The sequence below is a fragment of the Electrona antarctica genome (assembly GCF_951216825.1).
Source record: "Electrona antarctica genome assembly, chromosome: 23".
Taxonomy (NCBI): domain Eukaryota; kingdom Metazoa; phylum Chordata; class Actinopteri; order Myctophiformes; family Myctophidae; genus Electrona; species Electrona antarctica.
This window is the reverse complement of record NC_136804.1, coordinates 22,995,209-23,017,551: the sequence shown is the minus strand read 5'-3', so window position 1 is coordinate 23,017,551 and position 22,343 is coordinate 22,995,209. Positions and strand designations below refer to the sequence as shown.

At 43.5% G+C, this 22,343-nt stretch overlaps 1 protein-coding gene across 2 annotated transcripts in view; it reads left to right on the top strand.

Annotated features, from left to right (window-relative positions):
- Nucleotides 1–22,343, top strand: part of sema3c (sema domain, immunoglobulin domain (Ig), short basic domain, secreted, (semaphorin) 3C) — a 93,025-nt gene that overhangs the window by 12,833 nt on the left and 57,849 nt on the right. Inside the window, exons 1-2 of one of the 2 annotated variants that reach the window (XM_079494647.1) lie at nt 18,249–18,418; nt 21,985–22,158. In XM_079494647.1, coding sequence (XP_079350773.1) covers nt 22,026–22,158 — 133 coding nt within the window. In that variant the 5' untranslated portion in view covers nt 18,249–18,418; nt 21,985–22,025. Of the gene's footprint in view, nt 1–18,248; nt 18,419–21,984; nt 22,159–22,343 lie in introns of those variants that run through there. The other variant, XM_079494648.1, reaches the window with a different exon arrangement.

Here is a 22,343-nt window from a genome sequence, read left to right as displayed (position 1 = left end):
CTTTAAACTGCTCTGGTCTTTAGGGACATCTTTAGGGACCTGCAGATTGAAATGTATAGATTGCAAACAAACAGTGGTGGAAAAAGTACTCAAATGTTTTACTTAAGTAAATGTATCAATACTGCAGTGTAGAAATACTCCGTTACTCTGTAAGTAAAAGTCCGGAATTCAAAATGCACTTGCGTAAAATGTATACAAACGTATTGGTATTAAAATGTACTTAATGTACCAAAATTAGAAAGTACTCACTATGCAGAATTTCAAGTTTTCAAATGTTTAAACATCTTTTGAAAATAGCAGATCTACGAGATCACAATGCGCATTGTGAGATTGTAGATCGGCTATTTTCAAATGGCTGAAATGTATAATGTAGGGCTGAAGTGGTTTATGTATGTTTTGTAATAATATTCACAATCTACAAGGTCAGTTTTCAAATATACAGTATGTAGTGGAGTAGAAGTACAAGTAAAAGTACTGAAAATTTGAAATACTCAAGTAAAGTACAGTACTTAAGTAAATGTACTTAATTACTTTACACCACTGCAAATAAATAACCATCCGATGGAGCGATCGGCCCTGCTAATAAAACCTGTCAGTCACCCGTGTGTGTGCGGTCTGCCCAGGCCGTGCGCAATAAAATCTGTCCGTCAAAGTCAAACCTGTCATCTGACATCTGCCGAGTCCGACCGTGCCACAATGCAACATGCATCGTTTCAGTTAGAATCTTTCATTTCTATTTCAGTGGTTTTCAACCGGTATCCGGAGAACTCGCCAGTTTACCAACTCGCCACAAGCGAAAATTCATCATCAATGTCTTCATCGTTATGCTAAACATGCTGTCTTCATCAGTGTAGTATGTCAAACCCACATATATTATAGTTAATTTCCAAAGTGATCAAATGATTTTTGTGCAATTAAATGGTCAGCTAGATAATGATTAAAAGTTGAGTATGTGAATACCAATGATGGTAGGCCTACCAATTCAGGATATTGTTTACTAATGGATTACATTGTTTCGGTACTTTGGTGTTTAAACTTTAGCATTCCTACTCCATCTAGTATAAACTCTAAACAACTATCCTCTCTCAATTCAATGAAATTAAATGAAGGTGAAGTAAAACTACAATGCACTAAACCGCGGCGAGTCGGTAAGTTCTCCGGTATCCTTTCAACCGTTTCATGTCGAGGTCCATTATTTATTCTGCATTATAGCCAAGGACCACCATTTGTTGAGATTTAGCCTCTCAGACCCAAAAGTTTGAATATTTATCATCGTTGGGTACGATTTTGTCCACAATGCCATGCTGTGTTGATGTTGGTATACCATAGGAGAAATAACAGGCAAACATTGATCAAAATAACAATTCTGCTACATTCTCTAATTGTGGAGATTTATTGTAAATTAAGTAATGCAGGTACTGTAGGTGTTTAACTGTTGAGTGTAAATGAAACCAACGGGTCCATTCATTTCGGTTTCATTTTACGCTCTCAAGAGTTAAAGATCTAATGAGGGTCCATTTGGTTACCAACTCTCCATCATTTAGCTGCATTGGGGACCACCTGAACCCCCTCAAGGACCACTGGTGGTCACTGCATGGAAATTGAATAATTTTTTTAATTTGCAGTCTACTTTTGTTTTCTCTCTATATCGACAGGACATGGTTACTGTCAGCCTCTCACTCACATACAACCTCGACATCTTTCTCTACCGTGGAAAGGGAAAATGTACACGTTACATGTGCTTTTTGGTATACGTTCCCATGCATCAAGGGTCAGACAAAAAGCACGGAATAACTACTTCAATCAACTATGAACATTTTCAGTTGGCCTGCAACTCTTAAGCATATATCAAGTGACACTTTGTTCCTCTTTAAGTTAATGCAATCTGGGCAGAAAGAGTAGGAGAAGTGACTGTGTGACCTTCTAATCTGTCAAGATGAGTAACACTGCCGAATGTAGCTCTCTTTAAAAAAAAAAGAAGAACGAAATCTTATTGAATTCTAACTGTTGATGACAAGAGTGCTTTCAGATGCTGGTTCGTCTTTTTGATTGGCTGAAGGTGGTCCTCAGTTAACCCCTGACCTCAGGAAGCGTATAAAACATATACGTAGGAAGTTTACCCATGTCCAATTCCATGATATGGGACACGCAGCAGGGCCATTAGCCCCCCCTCCTCGCTCCTGCAGTCCAGGAAGGTCACCCTAATCGGATGCATTTGTTTCCCATCAGTGGTGGAAGGTACCTAAGTACATTGATTTACATTCTGCACAAGTACTTAATACTTTTGGTATACATTTTGATGCTAATACATTTTGTACTTTTACTAAAGTACATAATTTTTGCACAGTATGCAGTATTGGTACTTTTACTTAGTAGAACATTTTAGTACTTTTTCATCCAAATTAATTGTTTATCATTAACATTAATTATTAATCTTCCAAACGCGAAACATGAGTTTATGATGAAGTGGAAAACGCTGTGCAGGTTGTTTGGAAAGAGAACCTACCGGTCGGTTTAACAAACAAAATGTGGTTCAGATTGGAGTCTCCTTATGCTTCCAATGTGAGAGCAGCTGTAAGAAATCAACAATTATCCAATAACGTTGCAGATAACACAAGGATTCCAGATCTGAGATAATACTCTGCACATGATTCATGGATTCCAAATGTCATACTGATTATGCGGAGTAACATACAGCGCTATCACATTCATCCTTAAAGTAACCCAAAGCGTTTGTGTGTCAAAGAGCTGTTTGCCAGACCTTAAATTAAAGCATGAATACAATAATGAGTGAGTGGATGAACGCACAAATCTTGTAGTTAATTAATACCAGTAAGACGCCTGACTGAGGACGAGAAGCGACCTCACCCCAAAGGATAAGGTTGTGTGCACACATCCGCCTGGGTGACAGCAGACTGCTGGGTGAGCGATGGCGCTTTGGCATTGGGGGGTTAGATCAACATATGGAATGAATTCTGGCCATATATGGAGCGTGTCTTGAGTGTTCAGGGTTTGATGTGGTCAGATCAATGTATGGAATGTCAGAACAGGTCAGCTCCATATATGGAGATCTAAGGGTGGCAGCGGGGGCAGTGTCTTGAGTGTACAGGGTTTGATGAGGGCCCAGGTAGGGCCGGGCCTTAATTTTCAAGCCTATGTTTTTTTTTTTTTTTTGGCTTTCGCCTTTTTTCTTTTTATTGATAGAGGGATAGATGAAAGTAGGCTGACGGAGTCGAACCCGCAGCACACTGCCAGACTGGATTACCAGCCAAGTGGCCCAGACGGCTACGCCAGCCACCCGGGACAAGCCTATGTTGAGAAATCTAGTTTTCACCGGCTGCCGCGAGCTTTTAGAGCGGCTATTTTCACTGCTTCTTAAATATTTGTTGTAATTCATGGAATTTCTTAAGATTTTTCTCATTTCTTCATGACATTACAGAATACACTGGATTTTGTATGTGGTCCAAGTGCAAGCCTGGCTCAGGGAGTAGGACGCCCCTGCCTTGCAGAGTCCCTAGGCACTTTGGACTTAACATCATGTCCTGTGTTTTCGAAATCATTCATGAAAAGTTTAGCCTTTTTTGGAAATGTTTTTGGAAAATGTTTTGAAATAATACTAACGGAGTGCAAAACATACTCTCTCCCCATGCCTTCGGCCTGGTGGAGACAATTAAATAACCTGTAGGAGGGGTGCACGCGCACATCCGACACACCAAAGGACCGACATGCGGAAATCACCCGTCGCTCCCGACATGCGTTGGTCCGACGTGCGTTGCGCCGTTGTTTGCAGTTAGGTTAGGGTTTTGGGTAGGGTGTCGGGACCCATAACAATGTGTCCACGACCCACAAATGGGTCCCGACCCAGTGTTTGTGAACCAGTGGTATAATGTTTAGCTCCGACGGGGGGGCTAGATCATTTGGGGTGGTGCGTGTCCGACGGGGATGGCTGTACCGGGACTTCACGGTTCACGGTGGGGAGCGCATGCGCTCCCATAGGGAAGTCCCAGCCCTGTCAAAGGCTTTGCCAGCCCTCTCTCTCTCATGCAGTGACATCATGCATCTGTGTTTAATGCCAGGGTTGGTGGTAAGGGATACGGCTTGACCTTTGGCCTTTGGTGAAATACAACCATTCGTCACGCATCACCGGATGAGGGGGCTCGGGCTCCTGGCACATCTGTTCATGATGCAGGTAGAGAGAGAGAGAGAGAGAGAGAGAGAGAGAGTGAGAGTGAGTGTGAGTGTGAGTGTGTGTGTGCTCCTGTGAAGCTGCTGTGTGTAAAGCAGTGGTCTAAAGTAACCAAGTACATTTACTCAATTACTGTCATTTTGGTCGCATTGTGAGGTTGTGGATTGACTATTTTCAAAATACCTTTGACTTGAAATGGGCCATTCTGTACAAAATGAGTACTTTACGTTTGGTACTTTAAGTACATATTGAAGCCAATGCTTTTATTCAAGTACATTTTGAATTCCGGACTTAACAAAGTATTAAGTAAAATATACTTACGTAAAAATACTTTTTCCACCATGTAAAAAGTGATGGCGGTTGAGGCATGGGCTCCGAAGGAGACCCTGATCCCTCCGTCTAGTAAGGATCGGCCTAACCACTCCTAATGAGTCGGAGGAAAACTGAACTCTGAACTGTGAGAAATCTCAAAAGAACCTCGATAAGACGCTTTGAGAGAGAGTTTTTAAAACACTTGACGGGTCAAACTAAACCAAATGAGAGGGGGTTTATATTTGTATATGATGAAGGCCAATATATATCCATCCGTCTTTACACTTTCAAATAATGCCACGGTGGCCGGCGCTAAGTGTCCCATTTAGCTGTCCGGCGGTGTTGAAAATAAGTATGAGTAAGAGTCTGCAGGGAACATCAGGTGTTTACGTTCTCCATTGATGGATGACGCTGACACTCTTTAGCTTGAAGGTTGGATGTATACAGCACTTTACGGAACTCAGAGTTCCATAGACCTTTTGGCTGTTTCTACAGAGAGACGGAACTACAAGTTCCAGAGACCTCAAAGTGGTCTTGATTGGCCCGGGCACATACCTATAGGCTCCATTGCAGCCTGACGGCAGCGTGTCGCGGGTCCGAGTCCGGTTCCCGACGACCCTTGCTCCGTGTCACTCTCCGTCTCTCTGTCCCCATTTCATGTCTGTCAGAAGGATCAGCTTTGTTGTCACATCACAGATTTACAAAGTAAAAGAGTGTGTGAAATCTGTTTTTGTGCATTGTTCCCATCCTATCGTTTTTATTTTTTTTTCATAGAAAAGAAAGGGAGGAAGAAGGGGGGGGAGGGGCAAGGGGGAAAGATTGATTGATTGATTGATTGAAATATGTATTAACAGTTTGCAAAATGACAGTACATTTCAAGCACAAACTCAATACAAAGACTGTTAACTGTGAGTGGATGACCCAATTAAGCATTACACTTGTTTACAAGAGGGTCCACCTTGTTTAATTCATCAAGGAGATCAAGAAAAAGAAACAAAGTTTATAAGTTATGAAATATAGGTGCTTGAACTTAGTAGCAGGTGTAATACTGTGCTTTATATACTTATGGCCTCAATATTAACTTCTTGACTTATCCAAGGCTTTACAGCGGTAGCACACATTGTGCATTCCTTGGGTCGGTCAGTGTCATTGAGGTCAGCCCTCTAACTGACACTAGGATTGTGATAGACAGGTAACCCCCCCGACCTTTTAACGAAGGCTCAATCGGAGAACCGTGACCACAGAGGCTCGACGTCGACGTGATCTGCTTAGGGTTTGAGGACATAGATTGCCGTTTGACATCAACTTACTGAACTATTGAGTGACCTTCTCGGCAGATTGAGGAGGGAATGAATCCCTTTGTCGACTGATTGAAATTCTCCCATGAGAATCTTAACGGGAACGGCAGACGGCGACACCCAACGTGATGATGAATGTCAAATTACAAGAGTTTTAGATGGAGAAGATTAGGCATACTTCAAACCTTTCCAGTGAGCTTTTTGACTGAATCCACTCTGTAGCCGTCTGCTGAAGAAGACGTGTAATTAATTATGATGAATGGATTTGGGGCACAATGTTGTTACCACAGGTTATATTTATTTTTCTCCCCCTTTAGTTTCTTTTAGGAATGTCTCTGATTGCTTCTTTTTTTGTATCTCATCAGCATCCATCATTAAGGGTGTACCATTGTCAAAGTAATCACTGTAGATTCCTATCAGCCTTTTGATCCATTGGCCAAGTAACATTACTGATGATGGGAGAGTTGAGCTGGAGGTTAAACCAACACAAAACGTAACGCTTTATCAGATATTCTATTTTTAAAAGCCCACCAGGTACTCTAGTCTAGTCTGGAGACCTAAGGCGCACTTTTTCAAGTGAAGTCTGACACGCTACTTTGATGTACTGGAGCCGCAATGACTCGAGGGTATTTAATTGGAGTGCCTCCGCTTTGGAGAGTTACAATTATATGGGTCAGTTTCATGACATCACCCTCGATCTACATCAAAATGTCCCATTTACCTGATGAGCAGAGTCGATGCCACATCCATCTAATGTGAATCGAAAGTGCTTTTTACCAAACCAATGGCAAGCCTCTGATTAAAGCAGTGGTATAAAGCAACTAAGTGCATTTACTCAAGTACTGTACTTGAGTACAGTTTTGAGGTATTTGTACTCCACTTGAGTATTTGCAATATCCAACACTTCAACTACACTACATCTCAGATCAAAATATTGTACTTTTACTCCACTATATTTATTTGACAGCTTCAGTTACTTCTACAAATCTACAAGTTCACAATGCGTCGCGAAGCGCATCTATACATTGGGAAAACTTGAAATGAGACATTCTGCAGAATGAGTACTTTCTACTTTTGGTACTTTAATTACATTTTGATACCGATAGTTTTGAATTCAGGACTTCTACTTGTTACGGAGTAGTTATTTATTGCAGTATATTGATACTTTTACTTAAGTAAAACAATTGAGTACTTTTTCCGCCCACTGGATGAAAAGTCCTCATGATGTAAAACCTCATGCTTTTAATACCACGATGTTTAATAGAGACCTGAGTGTCCTTCATTGAGACTGATCTGTAAAGTTTAGCTGAGCGGATGTTTTCCTTTTCCCTTTTTAAAGGGACTGCTGTTCGTCCCCATGAATGACTGGTTGTACAGAATAATAGACAGTCAGTTCTATCTTGCGTACATGGGGCTACCTGCCAGACAAGCCTGCAAGCCATGCATGCATAAATAGCTGCATTTCTTCTTTGGAGCTATTCTTCATGCGTTGGTCTTTCACGTTATTTTTATCACCCACAGTCCGGAAACTGGTGAACAATCCAGCCGCCAGTGGGTTGTAAACCTGGGGGGGGAATTAAACATTGTCCCTCGCATTTGTTTGTTTTCCCTCCTCACTGAAATGCTTTGTGTGGTTGTCGCGTTCCAGACAGAAGTCATGTTTCATTCTCAATGTCGGATTGTGGAAACTGATAGACAGGAGCTGGGGAAATTGTTTTCAGGTGTTTGTTTTTTCTTTCTTTCTTTTTGACAATAGAGTAAACTGCTGTACAGCTGGGTTTGTTGTTGTTGTAGCATTCAGTTCTTGGGACACCACTTCACTTCTACAGCAGGAAAGGCAGAACAACTGCACAGATGCATCACTGTACACAGTACACAGTAGTACTAGAGATGATTGAAATCAATGAAAACAAGAGCTGGGGGAAATGAGGGATAAAATCTAATGAAATCCAGCCGAATCGTTTGTAAAGGAATTGATGTTACAAATGGGTTAGAGTTTTGTACGGGGGAAATTAATGAGCTGCAGCATTCATGAGGAGCCATTATGGATTTGGCTGAGTGATGATGGGAATGAATGAAACGTGCGTGCATGGGGATGAGTGGTATTGTATGGTGTACCGTTTCCCAAACACTGGGTTTTCAGTGTTGGTCCACGACGGACCAATTTTTATGGGTCCCTTAATTTTCCTACATTTTGTTTTCAAAAAACATTCCCAAAAAAGCAACAAATGTTCATGTTTTGTAGATCTTCTATTTTCACTAGTTTGGGTCCTGGACGAATATCTGATTTCAGTTTTTGGGTCACGGGCTAAAATGTTTGGGAACCACTGATCTGGTGCATAGCAGACCGGGGCCATCTGTAACGGCCGTCAATCCCGTGTGTCTCTCTCTCTCTCTCTCTCTCTCTCTCTCTCTCTCTCTCTCTCTATCTCTCTCTCTCTCTCTCTCTCTCTCTCTCTCTCTCTCTCTCTCTCTCTCTCACGCTCATCATTTGAGAAACCTAGTTTATTTGGTTGCATCTGCTGACTAATACCACACAGCTATTTGTGGATGCATGCAGTGAATGGGAGTCTTTCAGTGAAACGAGCAGGCAGAGTCTTTCAGTGAAACGAGCAGGCAGAGCTAAATGAGATGTCCGCTCATTAGATGATGCGAGACAATGTTGAAGTATATCCAGACATTCCCACCTCTCCCCGGAGGTTGCGGGAGTCTCCCGTGAATCAGCGTCTGCTCCCGGTCACCCACGAGTGCTAATATATCTCCCACAAATGCCGGGTCCGGTCTAGAGCCTGCCTACTAAATTTACCAACCTATATGGCAAATATATGCTGCATATACTGTATGCCGTATGCATAATTGAGGACATGATATGATATATTATATTTAGTCAACTAAAACTAGACTAACACTAAAGCATTTCAGAATGTTACTCAAAAGACTATGACTAAAACTAAATCAATGTGACACTGATGCACACACTGAGGCACACTAATGGTTGTACGGCTGTACAGCCTAGTAAACACAACCCTATGGTTGTGTTTGCCTTTGTGAAACAAGCTTGTAAATATCTGGAAACCCCTACCTACGGCTGTGCCGTTTGCAAATTAGCTAAGATACACATATATACAGTGTGAAGGGTAATGAGACATTATATATCTGGCAACGGCCTCAGACGGACCCAGTCCAAACTGCTGGTCCTACTAGTATGACAGATTGCATTACACTGATAAATATGCTATTATTAGACACCTGATGATAACTTGTATCTCCATAATGTCATCATACTGTATCTCATAAATTCATTCATAAATGAATGCCATATTTTATATCATGTACTGTACCAATAGTAGCGGAAATAGCCGAACTACAAATAGTCCTCGTAGATCTGATATTTGCTATTTATGGGATTTTTTTTTTGTGGAAACTACGGTCACTACTGTGTTCTGAATCAAATTCAAGATTACGGACGGACGGTGCATTGACATGAAAAAAAAACCTTTAAATAATCCCTTTAAAGTGGTTGTGTAATCAGACATCTATCAGGTGCGCAGGCAGGGAAATCTTGTAGGTTTTATAGAAGCCAAACAGAAGCCATGTCGGGAGGGGGGTTGCTCATGCTGACAGCCAGGGAACCTAGCTCGTTTATAAATGGGAATGAGTCACTCATATCATGCTTTATACTAGTTGAGTCGGAAAAAGGCTGTGTGCATTTTTCTCGGCCCATCACTCTTCTCTCTCGTCTCCTTCTCCATCCACTCGTCTCGACTCATTCATTTCTTTCATCCCTCCTTCTCTGCACCCACAGCCTCGGCGGTGGTTGTTATTTCTGGAGCCGCCGTTATAATCTGCAATGTGAGATCTGATTCGCCCGATGTCCTTCTGTAATGGCAATGCCCTCTGGCAGAGCAACTCCCTCTCTCTCTCTCCAATGCCAAGTCTCCCTCTATATATTACGGAGTGTGGACACTTCAGAGGTGCTGACTCTAACAGGGCATAACGTTTTGTTCAACTTTACAGTAATGTATGGATCCCAGTCGACTGTTTTCACTCAGTGAGCTAGAAAGGCCGGGTCTCAGGGTGATTTTTCAAGCTGTTTGGACATCGAGCGTGACTTTGGCAGAATTCTTCACCTCTCGTTGGAGCCTTGGAGGGGTGGCTAAACCTCTCTATTAATCTCTCGTAGTGAACTGTTGAGAATGAACGACGTGCCTTTTGCTTAAGCATTCATCAAATCCACTCTTTGTCTGCTGACAGCTTATTAGGTATCCCATTATTCATGTCCCTCTCGCACCTTTTTTGTTTTTCCTGCCGTTTCACGGGTCTCTTGAAGTTGGTGACGCGAGATAGAGAGACGCGCCGCGTGAAATCAAAGCAGCTGCTTCGATGAGAAACAATATAGCCTCATTTCTATAGCCTACAACATGCAAATCAATCAGCAGTTGATTCAGGCATCTTATTATTCACAAGGTCTATGTCGACGCCTATTGATTCTGATGTGGATGAAGAATAGCTGATGTCAGATCGTTTCCAGCCAGTTGATTGGGATGTTTCAGTGCATGTGCTCAGCAGTGTTGAGCTTTTAGATGTGTGTGTGTGTGTGTGTGTGTGTGTGTGTGTGTGTGTGTGTGTGTGTGTGTGTGTGTGTGTGTGTGTGTGTGTGTGTGTGTGTGTGTGTGTGTGTGTGTGTGTGTGTGTGTGTGTGTGTGTGTGTGTGTGTGTGTGTGTGTGTGTGTGTGTGTGTGTGTGTGTGGATCACTTGCAATTTGGCCTTTTGTAGTGGGTACCACATCAAAGGGCAATTTAGAGTACTTTGTACATGAAAACGCTGCTTTTGACCCAGTGAATCCATTCTGAGTCAAAGGTAAGCAGGGAATGCGTTTAAAGAAAATAACAAAAGCCTTTAAAGAAGAAATTGAGGTAGTTTTATTACCAATGTGAAATGAAAATGTGTGTTTAATTCTGAGGGATCATGTAGTGAAGCAGTGGCGACAGAGACTTAGCATGTTAAACTAATGGTGCTCTGTGAGAGGACCATATCTCCATGAAGGAGATATGCGTGTCAGAATTAGAGTGGAACCAGCACCCCCTGGCCCAGTGTGCGTTTAACGTCAGGGTGACAAATATGAAACATCTGCAGTACTAACAAGGGACAGGTTACTCTAAGAGGGGTGTGTGTGTGTGTGTGTGTGTGTGTGTGTGTGTGTGACTGTGTGTGTGTGTGTGTGTGTGTGTGTGTGTGTGTGTGTGTGTGTGTGTGTGTGTGTGTGTGTGTGTGTGTGTGTGTGTGTGTGTGTGTGTGTGTGTGTGTGTGTGTGTGTGTGTGTGTGTGTGTCCTTTTACCACCTGCATCTTGTGCAGCAGAGGAAGCAGGTTCAGTTCAGGCATTGTTCAAACAGATTGCTGGTGTTGAAGCCGTATTCTGAACATGTCAACTTAAATGTAAAGTGTTTTACCATCCCTGTCGAAGAAGGAGGATTTATGCACACTGAGGATCCATCCATATACAGTAGCTTACATCAAGACACAGCAGAAGACATTTCAGATTTCTCACACGCCTGCCTACAGGGATGTTATGTGAAGTGCACGATCAGACCAACGTTGACATGGGTGGATGATTTGGTTCTCCCGGCTGAAGGGTAATTCACCCTTTGACAAGTCGCGCCCGTGGATCTGCCCCTCTTCACACCCATTGGTTGCCTTTTTGTGGATGGACAAAAATCCTTTATCTCCATCCACTACTATTGAAATAACGTGTTTTTCAGTTGCCTCGTATTGATATTCTGTGCATTAGATTTTTATTTTAATCTTGGTGTCAGTAAAAAGGAACATCACAGGTGCAGCATGGTGACTGGGCATATCATGTTTGTTTTTAGTTTTTTTTTTCTTCACAAAAATGATGTAGGCCTATAAGCAAATTCAACATAAACAAGGCGGAACCAGGCCTGGGCCATGGCTCAGTGGTCCAGGCACCTTGGCTGGCAATCCAGTCTGGCAGTGTGCCGCAGGTTCGACTCCCGATCCCGACGGCCTTTACTGCATGTCTTCCCCCCATCTCTCTCCCCATTTCCTGTCAGCCTACTGTCTGTCACTCCATAAAACAATAAAAGGCGAAAGCCACAAAAAAAAAAAATTAACAAGGCGGAACCAGGGCAGAACAAGGCGGAATGAGCCTGTTGGTTAGTCAGGTCAGGGACCAATCAGAAGGCTGACAAATGGTGAATTCCTTCCTGTGTGTGTCCTCTATATAATCGTGTCTCCTGTCTAATATTACTCAGTGGCCTATAGAGACTGTTTGGCTCATTTCACTCATTAAGGTAATTTACTGCTGGAGCCCTGTGGGCTGGGTACAGTAAACGATAAGACTTAATTGTCTTTACTCGCTGTGTCGATCTCTCTTTGCTCCCCCTCTCTGAAGCTCTCCTCTCCTTTTGTCCGTCCCGCTGCCTTCTGTCTGTTTCCTCAGTCCTCATCAAGCTCTCTTATGACCTATTCATACTCCAGTTTTAGGTGATAAGGTGACCACCGAAAACTACAACATGACGTCACAGAGCCGCGGTGGGAAGCTCTTCACCGCTCCACCCACACACATCTCTCTGTTTTTACTAACCACCGTTTCGGTGTTCACCTTATCACCTAAAACCAGAGTATGAATAGGTCATACTCCAGTCAATTCAAGTCAATTTTGTCAATTCAATTCAAAGGAGCTTTATTGGCATGATCACTTGCCAAAAGCAAGTGTCAAAATATAATAAAATGGGGAAAGTACATACAGTTGGAGGGGGTACAGCATTGTGTAAACAGCTATGTCACATTGCGTCATTATACAAGGTATAAGCTTTTTGAAACAAATTCCACCAATCTTGCAGTCATTTTGGGACAAATAGCATTTTTTCTCAAAACTATTTAAATAGTATACAAAAAATAGCCTGGTGTAAAAGTAGCAGGTCTGTTTAGACGTACAGTAGGTCTAGAGGTCTACTCGATACAGGCAGTAGTCCTTAGGGTGGTTGTATTCCATTAGCTAACCTTTTATGGCAACAGTTCACAAGTCTTGCTGCAGCTGTATGGGATTTATATTTTTGGTCGTCGTTGGTCATGTTTTCAAACTCACTTTGGGTGTGTGTGTGTGTAATCTGTGGGACAGTAGGAAACATGTGTCTCTGATATCTTGGTATATGTGGGCACTGGGCAGGTGGTTAGAAAATAGATCCGTTTCCACCACTGTGTGTGTGTGTGTGTGTGTGTGTGTGTGTGTGTGTGTGTGTGTGTGTGTGTGTGTGTGTGTGTGTGTGTGTGTGTGTGTGTGTGTGTGTGTGTGTGTGTGTGTGTGTGTGTGTGTGTTTGTGTGTGTCTCTCTCTCTCTCTCTCAAGTGATGAGCACACACAAGGCTTTACAGTCCAATGAAAAGGCTGTGCTGCTCGCCTGGCTCTACCATCCTGACAGTTTAATTGGAGAGGCGTAAATCAGCCCAGTGTGTCAGAGAGAGGGGTAATTATTTCCTTCTGTTCCAGCTACAGTACCAGAAGCCAATCCCCCCCCAACCCACCCCCCACCCCTTACTCTTCACATTCTATAGGTCTCTCCATTCTGCAGCTCTCTCTCTCTCTCTCTCTGTTTTTAATTTTTCAAACGAGGCTCGCACTCTCAGTAATAGTGAGTTCCTGACTGTGTGTTTACCTGAATTGGAGTCGGCTTTCATGTGACCTTTGAGTCTGTACATGAGTGCTCCGTCTTTCATACAGAGGTGGAAAAAGTACTTGCATTGGTTTTCAACCCTTTTCATATCAAGGCCCATTCTTTATTCAGCATTTGAGCTACGGACCACCATTTGATGAGATTTAGCCTCTCAGACCCCAAACCTCGGACGTGCACACATCAAAACTTTCGTTTTTTTCAACCAAGGTTCATGTTTTAGGTTATTAGAGAAAGTAAAAGATGAGTGTAAACTTTTTTTCATTTGCTGCTTTCTTTCGTTTTAGCGATTTAGGGGGGTGGGGGTATTCGAACATGTGGCTAAATATGTATTTTTTAACATTTTATAGCGATTTATTTTTTTATTATTTACTATAGTCCCCCTAGACCCCAGGAAATGACATCTGGCCACAAAAGATCACAAGATCTAATGAATGTGAAGGGGGGTACTATAGGGGGCTGCCATACTGTGTTAATGGCTCAATATGTCAGTTTGCCACCCCCTTCACATTCAGTAGATCCTGTGTGGCCAGATGTAATTAAAGGTATAGTAGGACTATAGTAAATAATAAAAAAATAAATCGCTATAAAATGTTGTAAATAAATATATATTTAGCCCCATGTTCGAATGCCCCCACCCCTGTAAAGAATTGTTAAAATCGCTAAAACGAAAGAAAGCAGCAAATGGGGAAAAAAATGAACACTCATCTTTTACTTTCTCTAATAACAACTTAAAACATGAACCTTGGTTGAAAAAAAACTAAAGTTGTCCTTTAAGTAAAATGTAGTAAATGTAGTAATGTAGTAAATGTACATGGTTAATTTCCGCCACTGTCCGTCTTTAACTTTCCCTCACGTCTTCCTCTTTCTGTAAAAATGCATGAACGGCAGCAGCAGTTCGACAGTTAACACAAAATGTGCCCATTCATGGAAACACAAGCTGGGCATAATTTGCGTCTTTGGAAGCTGCGTATGGAAATGGAGTATACACAAAGGCATTTGGTGAGTGGGTAATGGGGGGGGGGGGGGGGGTGTAACACACTAAAATTGATATGTCCAAGGACCACGCTTTAGTCCGAGACCCCTAAAGTCGTGCGGTTTGGTTTTGGCACCGAGCTGCATCACTTCTTGTACAGAACAGTTCTTGTCAAACGAGGTGACGCCATAAAACACATCCCATCCTGTGGTCTGTGTTCTGGCTTCACAAGCAGCCCATCTCAGGCTTTGAGCCCCGTCTGAGGACACTGGTGGAACAAATACACAAAGCTTTTGAAGTATCAATACTGCAATATAGAAAGTAAAAGTATGGAATTCAACATTTACTGAAGTATTGGCTTAAAATGTTTTACTTAATGTACTGTACCTATACGGTACCAAATGTAAAAGTACCAATTTTGCAGAATGTCCCATTTTAAGTTTTCAAATGTATAATCATCTTTTGAAAATAGCAACATTTTCAAATTGTATTCAAATAACACTGACAATCTGCAAAGTACTGTAACTAATAACTAAAGTTTTCAAATATCACATCTCGGAGGCAAATATTGTACTTTTTCTCCACTGTAGTGGAGTAAAAGTACAACATTTGCCTCTGAGATGTAGTGGTGTAGAAGTAAAAGTACTTGACATTGGAAATACTCAAGTACAGTATACAAATACAGTACCTCAACATTGTACTTAAGTACAGTACCAGTAAATGTAGGCCTACAGTACTTTAGTTACTCTCCACCGCTGCAGGAACCGCTGTTCCTAATATATGTAAACGACATGACTTCAGCCTGTGACTGCAACTTGTTCCTGTTCGCAGATGACTCAGCACTACTGGTCTCGGACAGGGACAAACTGCAGGTTGAAAATGCCCTCAGCTCTGAACTCGGTAGAATCTGCACCTGGCTCGCTGATAACAAACTATCTTTACACCTGGGAAAAACTGAATCCATTCTCTTTGGCTCTATTAGCAATCTCAGCAAGGCAAATGGCTTCTTGGTTAGAGTGGGTGACAATGTTATCACACGCAAAGATGAAATTACCTACCTAGGTTCCATCCTGGAGGCTAATCTTTCCGGTGATAAAATGGCCACCAACGTAATCAAAAAAGTCAACCATAGAACAAGATTCCTCTACAGGATCTCCTCACTGGTCAACAAAAACACCTTGAAGACCTTAACAGGAGCCCTTGTACAGGGTTTCTTTGACTATGCATGCACCTCCTGGTACCACAGCACCTCAAAGGCCCTTAAAACCAGGCTCCAGACTTCCCAAAACAAACTGGTCAGGCTCCTACTTGATCTAGCCCCCCGAACCCACCTCACCCCTGCCCACTTCGACAGGCTGGAATGGCTTAGGGTCGACGACAGAGTACAGCAACTTGCAATGGGTCTGGTCCACAAGATTCGATACACCACCAAGATACCCATGTACCTGTCTAGATACTTCCTTAATGTTAACGAAGTCCACACCCACAACACCAGAGGGAGTGCAACGAACCATGTACAACCCAGATTCGGCACAAACAAGGGACTAAATTCTTTTCGCTCCTATGCCACCAAAATGTGGAACGCCCTACCAACTGTCATTAAGACATGCGAATCCCTTGACTCCTTCAAAACCGCTCTCAAAGGGCACCTACGGATGGCTGCAATTCGAAACTGGCCCCCGTAAAATCTGAATCCCCCCCCCCGCCCCCCCCTTTTTTCCCCTCACTGTATATATTTCTTTTCCCTTTTTACCTCCTTTTTGATGAATTCTTTTTTGATGAATTCCTGTTCTGTCTATAGAAGTGTCTATTTGTACGTCTCTAAATGTTTTGATGATTTGAACATGGTGGACCCTGTTGGAAACAAGTGTAATGCTTAATTGGGTCGTCCACTCACAGTTAACAGCCTTTGTATTGAGTTTGTGCTTGAAATGTACTGTAATTCTGCAAACTGTTAATAAATTCTTCAATCAATCAATCAATCAAGCAGCTCATCTCAGGCTCTGAACCATGTCTGTGGTGGAAAGCGTTCTGTGCCCGTGCTGTTTTGGCATAGATTCGAACCCTTTTGCTTAGCATTTTAACCGCTGACCCCCTGCATGTGCTGAGTTTGCTGACCTCCTTTTTCAAGTAGAGGTGTGTTACTGTTGAGTGCAAAGTGCCTCTTTTTTTTATTGTGTGAAAGTGATCTGTTGAGTGTGCTGCGTGGGGATTGCGTGCTCCTGGATGGAGGTGTGTGTGTGTGTGTGTGTGTGTGTGTGTGAGTGTGCATGGGGATTGCGTGCTCCTGGATGGAGGTGTGTGTGTGTGTGTGTGTGAGTGTGCGTGGGGATTGCGTGCTCCTGGATGGAGGTGTGTGTGTGTGTGTGTGTGTGTGTGTGAGTGTGCGTGGGGATTGCGTGCTCCTGGATGGAGGTGTGTGTGTGTGTGTGTGTGTGTGTGAGTGTGCGTGGGGATTGCGTGCTCCTGGATGGAGGTGTGTGTGTGTGTGTGTGTGTGTGTGTGTGTGAGTGTGCGTGGGGATTGCGTGCTCCTGGATGGGTGTGTGTGTGTGTGAGTGTGCGTGGGGATTGCGTGCTCCTGGATGGGTGTGTGTGTGTGTGAGTGTGCGTGGGGATTGCGTGCTCCTGGATGGGTGTGTGTGTGTGTGAGTGTGCGTGGGGATTGCGTGCTCCTGGATGGGTGTGTGTGTGTGTGAGTGTGCGTGGGGATTGCGTGCTCCTGGATGGGTGTGTGTGTGTGTGAGTGTGCGTGGGGATTGCGTGCTCCTGGATGGGTGTGTGTGTGTGTGAGTGTGCGTGGGGATTGCGTGCTCCTGGATGGGTGTGTGTGTGTGTGAGTGTGCGTGGGGATTGCGTGCTCCTGGATGGAGATGGAGAATATATATACGCTGTGACTGGACGGATTTAAAAGCATAGATAACTCTCTTTAAGGTTGACCACGTTGGATGAAGCCTGCATGGCCTGTGACCTTTTTTTTTATTGCCTCGCTTTAATAAAACGTACCATAAACTATGGCACGTATACTGCTGTGGCAAGGCGAGCCATGACATAAAATGGAGGAAATTTGAGCATAACGACTGTGTTAAAATTGGCACAGTAATAGAAGGCTTGTATCAACACAGGAAATAAAATGTTTTATCATCACATTTTAATATCCGACCCACATCTGTCACTATACAGTACTTTTTTTGCTTTTTCCCAGAGCACAGACGGTGCAAACATATTTACGTGTGTGTGTGTGTGTGTGTGTGTGTGTGTGTGTGTGTGTGTGTGTGTGTGTGTGTGTGTGTGTGTGTGTGTGTGTGTGTGTGTGTGTGTGTGTGTGTGTGTGTGTGTGTGTGTGTGTTGTGTGTTGTGTGTGTGTCACACATACACACACACACACAAAAATCTACAGTATGTGTTGGATTTATTTTACATTACACAGAATTAGTTGGTTGTGGGCTCATTATGCCATCGGTAGGTAGATTCTAACTTTCTAACTTCACTGCATGGCTTACAGAGACTCTTCCTCTAGGTCTGTGTAAAAGGTAGGCTACCGTAGCCTACTATAAAGAGTTAGGTGATCTGTATGCTGTCTAGTTAGGGAGAGAGGGAGGGGATGGGAGGAGGAGGAGGCGGAGGAGGGGGGACTTCAGTAGAGTGTGTAATAGGACACCAGCCCTCTCTCTTTTTGCTCTCCTCCTCTTTCTCCCCCTCTCCCCCCTCCCTCCCTCCCTCCCTCCCTCTCTCTCTTTCCTCTACTCTCTCAGTCAAGCCTGTCCTGGTAGACAGTTGGATGGAATAGCAGCATTTATTTTTCTCTCCTCTGGGATATTCATCCAGTCACCGGCGGGGGATCCGTGTGTGGAAGCAAAGTGTTTGAAAGAGGGGGATAAAGGACGTACGGGTTCCATTTGCAACCTGGGCTGTCAGACAGACCACGGCAGCGCCGAGGGAAGCCCTCAGAAGGTGAGTCCCAGACAGAGAGAGAGAGAGAGAGATGGACCGGGACAGGCATGTTGTCTGGATGGGGTAGGGAACCTCCATGTGCTAGAGAGAGATAGAGAGGGAGGGATGACTGACTCACTGGACACAGCTGGACAGAGAGAGGAAAGGGAAAGAGAGGGAGGAAGTGATAGACAGGGAGGCTAACAGGTGCAGGGAGAGAAAGAATGCAGGAAATCAGAATGGAGTTATAAGGGAGTTTATGTATGCCCATTTCAAAAGTGGCTCTCCAGTTAGATGCAGTCTGTTTCAAGTCAACTTTGATAACTATACTTTCTGGTCTCCCTTGAATATGTGTCTCTTTTCAAATATGAACTTTGTGAATGTTTACGATTATCCAGTGCCAATGTTTTGATATTTTCTATGGAAATATTAGGTCTAGAATGCATTACATCATCAAGTCTGATTAGCTTTTGAATATACCGATTGAATATTGTACTGTAGATGTAACGTGTAAAATAAAGGTGTTCAGCGTTACTTAGCTGCGCCTACATGCTTGTGTTTGGCAGCATGCAGCAGGAAAGGTGCTTCTGACTGGTTGGTGACAGGGTGGGGTGTGAACAACACGCACTGACCCCCACAGTTGAAGCAGGGGAAAGTGTGTACACAAGCTCTGACTCTTCACATACTAGAGCATGTCTGAAATAAGTGTCAGAGCTGAAATCGACATGTAAATATGAAATAAATGCTTAAACATGTAGGTGTAATGTTAGAGACCACAGAAGTGAACCTTTCAAGCCTGTTTTCTGCAAGACATATCTCCAAAACTGGTGGGCCAAACTGAACAACCAATATGTCAATTTGAAGCTATGATTCCCTGCTTTCATATGACATGAAAAAACGAAAATTCAAAAAAATCCAATGGCAGTCCCTCAGTCAAATTTAGTCACATACTGTATGCTACAGATCATTTACATAGTTAGAAAGGTCCGTTCGCTTAATCAGGTTTTTGGCCAGGACTAGACTGAGCTGTGAACATTGCTCTGTGCCCTTATGTCTCTATGTATGTAACTGTATTTTTATTTCTGTTTTTGTGTTATGTCAAATGTGTGTATATGTGTTGCATACAAGGCCACTGGGCCGCAAGACAAATTTCAGTGCAAACTGACAATAAATGACTATATCACATTATATCTCTAATTGAGCTCAAATTCGCCCTCTGTTTCACCATCTATTTTTATTCATGGACCGGATGACCGCGAGGTGTCTCCTGTGTAATTTATGTACATTCAATTTCACTGCGGTTGGCTTTCGCTAGAGGTGGTTGTAGTTATCTCTACTCAAATATATACAGGAAGAATGATTTAGGAAAGACCAAAAGGGCCCATCTATCAAAGCTGAAAGCAGATGGGAGAGCTTTCTACTTCAGTTGCCCCAGTGTAAACAGACTAAATTGTGTTCATGTGTATGAGGCAATAACAGGGAGGAAAACCAAATGAACACACTGTCACAGATGCCTGTTCGGCAGCCGAATAAATAACGTTTCATAGGTTCATCAATATTAGTTTTTGACAGTGCCTCTGAAATGCCAAGATGGAAAATTCATTAGGCCGTCAGCCAAGGAACACACAATCAATTATCATTATGTCGCTCCCGTAATATATGACTCCATGCACTCAATCAAGCCAACCTCTTTTGTGCAGACAGATTTAATTGTCATCTGCGACATTCCTGGCAGAGCCATGCCCTGGTGTTATTTCTGGATTGTGCCCGGGCTCTGCCAGACAAAATGGTTAGGCCTACTACCTTTGATCGCATCTGCAAACGGAAGGTGTTGCTTATTATGGGTCCAAATAAGCAAGCTCAGGGTTTCTATAACGTATGCCGCTATACATCATATAGTCATTCACACCCTCCGAGTCTGTACAGTGCAGTGGCAGTTCTGCGGTGGCTCTGAAGAAAGGGGAACCACAGTGCAAGTGTCTAATCCTGACCCGACAGGGTGTCACTGTCATGGCAGACCTGTGTCTTATCTCACTCTCAACGACTCCTGACACTCAGAAGCACGCGGGCCACCGGGAGCACGGCTCTCTGTGATGACTTGAGCAGCTGTGAGGCTGACGCCCTCAGCAGCAGAGAGCCTATTGGAAGATCACCCCAAACTCTCTCTCTCTCTCTCTCTCTCTCTCTCTGTCCAGACAGAGCCAGAGGTAGAAGTTTAGCGGCTTAAGGCTTGGGCTTGGGCAGGACTTTATCCTAGGGGGCCGGCCTGGAATAGGTCACAGCCGTCGGAAGTTTGAAGGCAGGAGCATGCCCTGTACTGTATGTATGTTGGAACTAAAGGATGATGGGGCTGTTTTGTTTCTCTAAAGTGCAGCCAAAAAAGATCTCACCGTGGAAGTTTTCCATAATTATGTGATCCCTCTTTCCATTCACACTTGTGCATACATAGGCTACACACACACACACACACACACACACACACACACACACACACACACACACACACGCACCACTCCCCACATGGTACTGTATGTTATTGTAAAGTTTTAGAGTGTGCAATAAACCAATATGTCATTCATGCCACGTTATACACGCCACAGTCCGCCTTATCAGCACGGCGCTCCAACTTTAAAGTTTCATGGCAATCGCACAGCTAGCGTGTGGTCTTCTTCTGCATCATCAATCTTTTACTGCTCATCTATAAACCACAAGAACACAGAAACAACCTCCTGTATACAACATTCCTTTTTCGGCCAAAGCAAAGAGGCAATCTTCTATCCACTTCTTCGGTGTAGTATTTCACAGCTCGCAGGCAGCATTTGCGGTGCAATTTTTTTCCCGGTATACGGGTGAGATAAGGCGAAGGCCTTTTCATGGAGCCATGGGGTTTGGCTGTATATGTACTGTACTGTAGGAGGACATGCCCCTCGGGCGGTACCTGTCTTTATCAATAATGGAGAGGCTCTTCTCCTGTAATGGAATGAGAGAGATTGGCGGCAGCGGTCGAGCGGCGGCCGAGGGGAAGTGATTTCATTGGCAGCCCTTTTGTGCAGATTTATCTCATCCATATTTAAGACGTGGCCATCTGACTGCATGGGTAAAAGTGGACAGCGGACATTGAATTGACTCGTTAAGCTCTGATCTTTGCTCAGCATTGTGTATTTTTTCCCCACTTTTTTTTCTCTCGATCAATTTTATTGCATTGTAGAGATTCTAGTGAAAGTGTTTTTTTTTAATTAAATGAGTTCACATGGGGAGACGGGCCAGCCAGGACTGAAGTGTTCATTGTTTGTATTTAAATACGGCTTTATACTCAAAATGAAACTGTTGAGGGAATCTCAACCTCCTCTCAACCTTTGACACCATTACTTTTACTTTTTACTTAGAGTCTTTACACCAAAGCTTACAGTATAGTATGGCTTTGGGCCATGGAGATAATGAATTGCATTTGTATAGTGCTTTTCTAAGTACTCAACGCGCTTTACAATGGGTTCATTCATTCATATATTGGGAGGTGAAGAGATGCACTTTTTTGGGGGGTTTTGGTTTGGTCTCTGAAAAACCATGTATGCTCCTTCTCCCCACAGGCAGTGGTGACCTGGCGTGCAGGTTCCTGAGCCGTGCAGTCATGGGCTGGCCAGAGGGCCGGGTGACCCGACCACCTCCGTGGCCAACGATGACCCTCCTGGCTCTCTCCCTGCTCCTGGGCTGTGTCTCCAGCATCCCTCAGCCTCAGCCCAGGGTCTTCCTCTCCTTTGAAGGTAAAACAAACCTCATTGTGCTCTCGGCATGCAGTGCCCCAGAACATTATAACTATGCAAAGAAAAGACGCGCGCACACGCGTAAAGCATTACAGCTCGACCTCCTGATGATGTGTTTATCGTGGCGCTAATGCCTAACAAATGGTTGAAAATGAAGGCATGCCAGAGGGATAGGTGCAGTACAC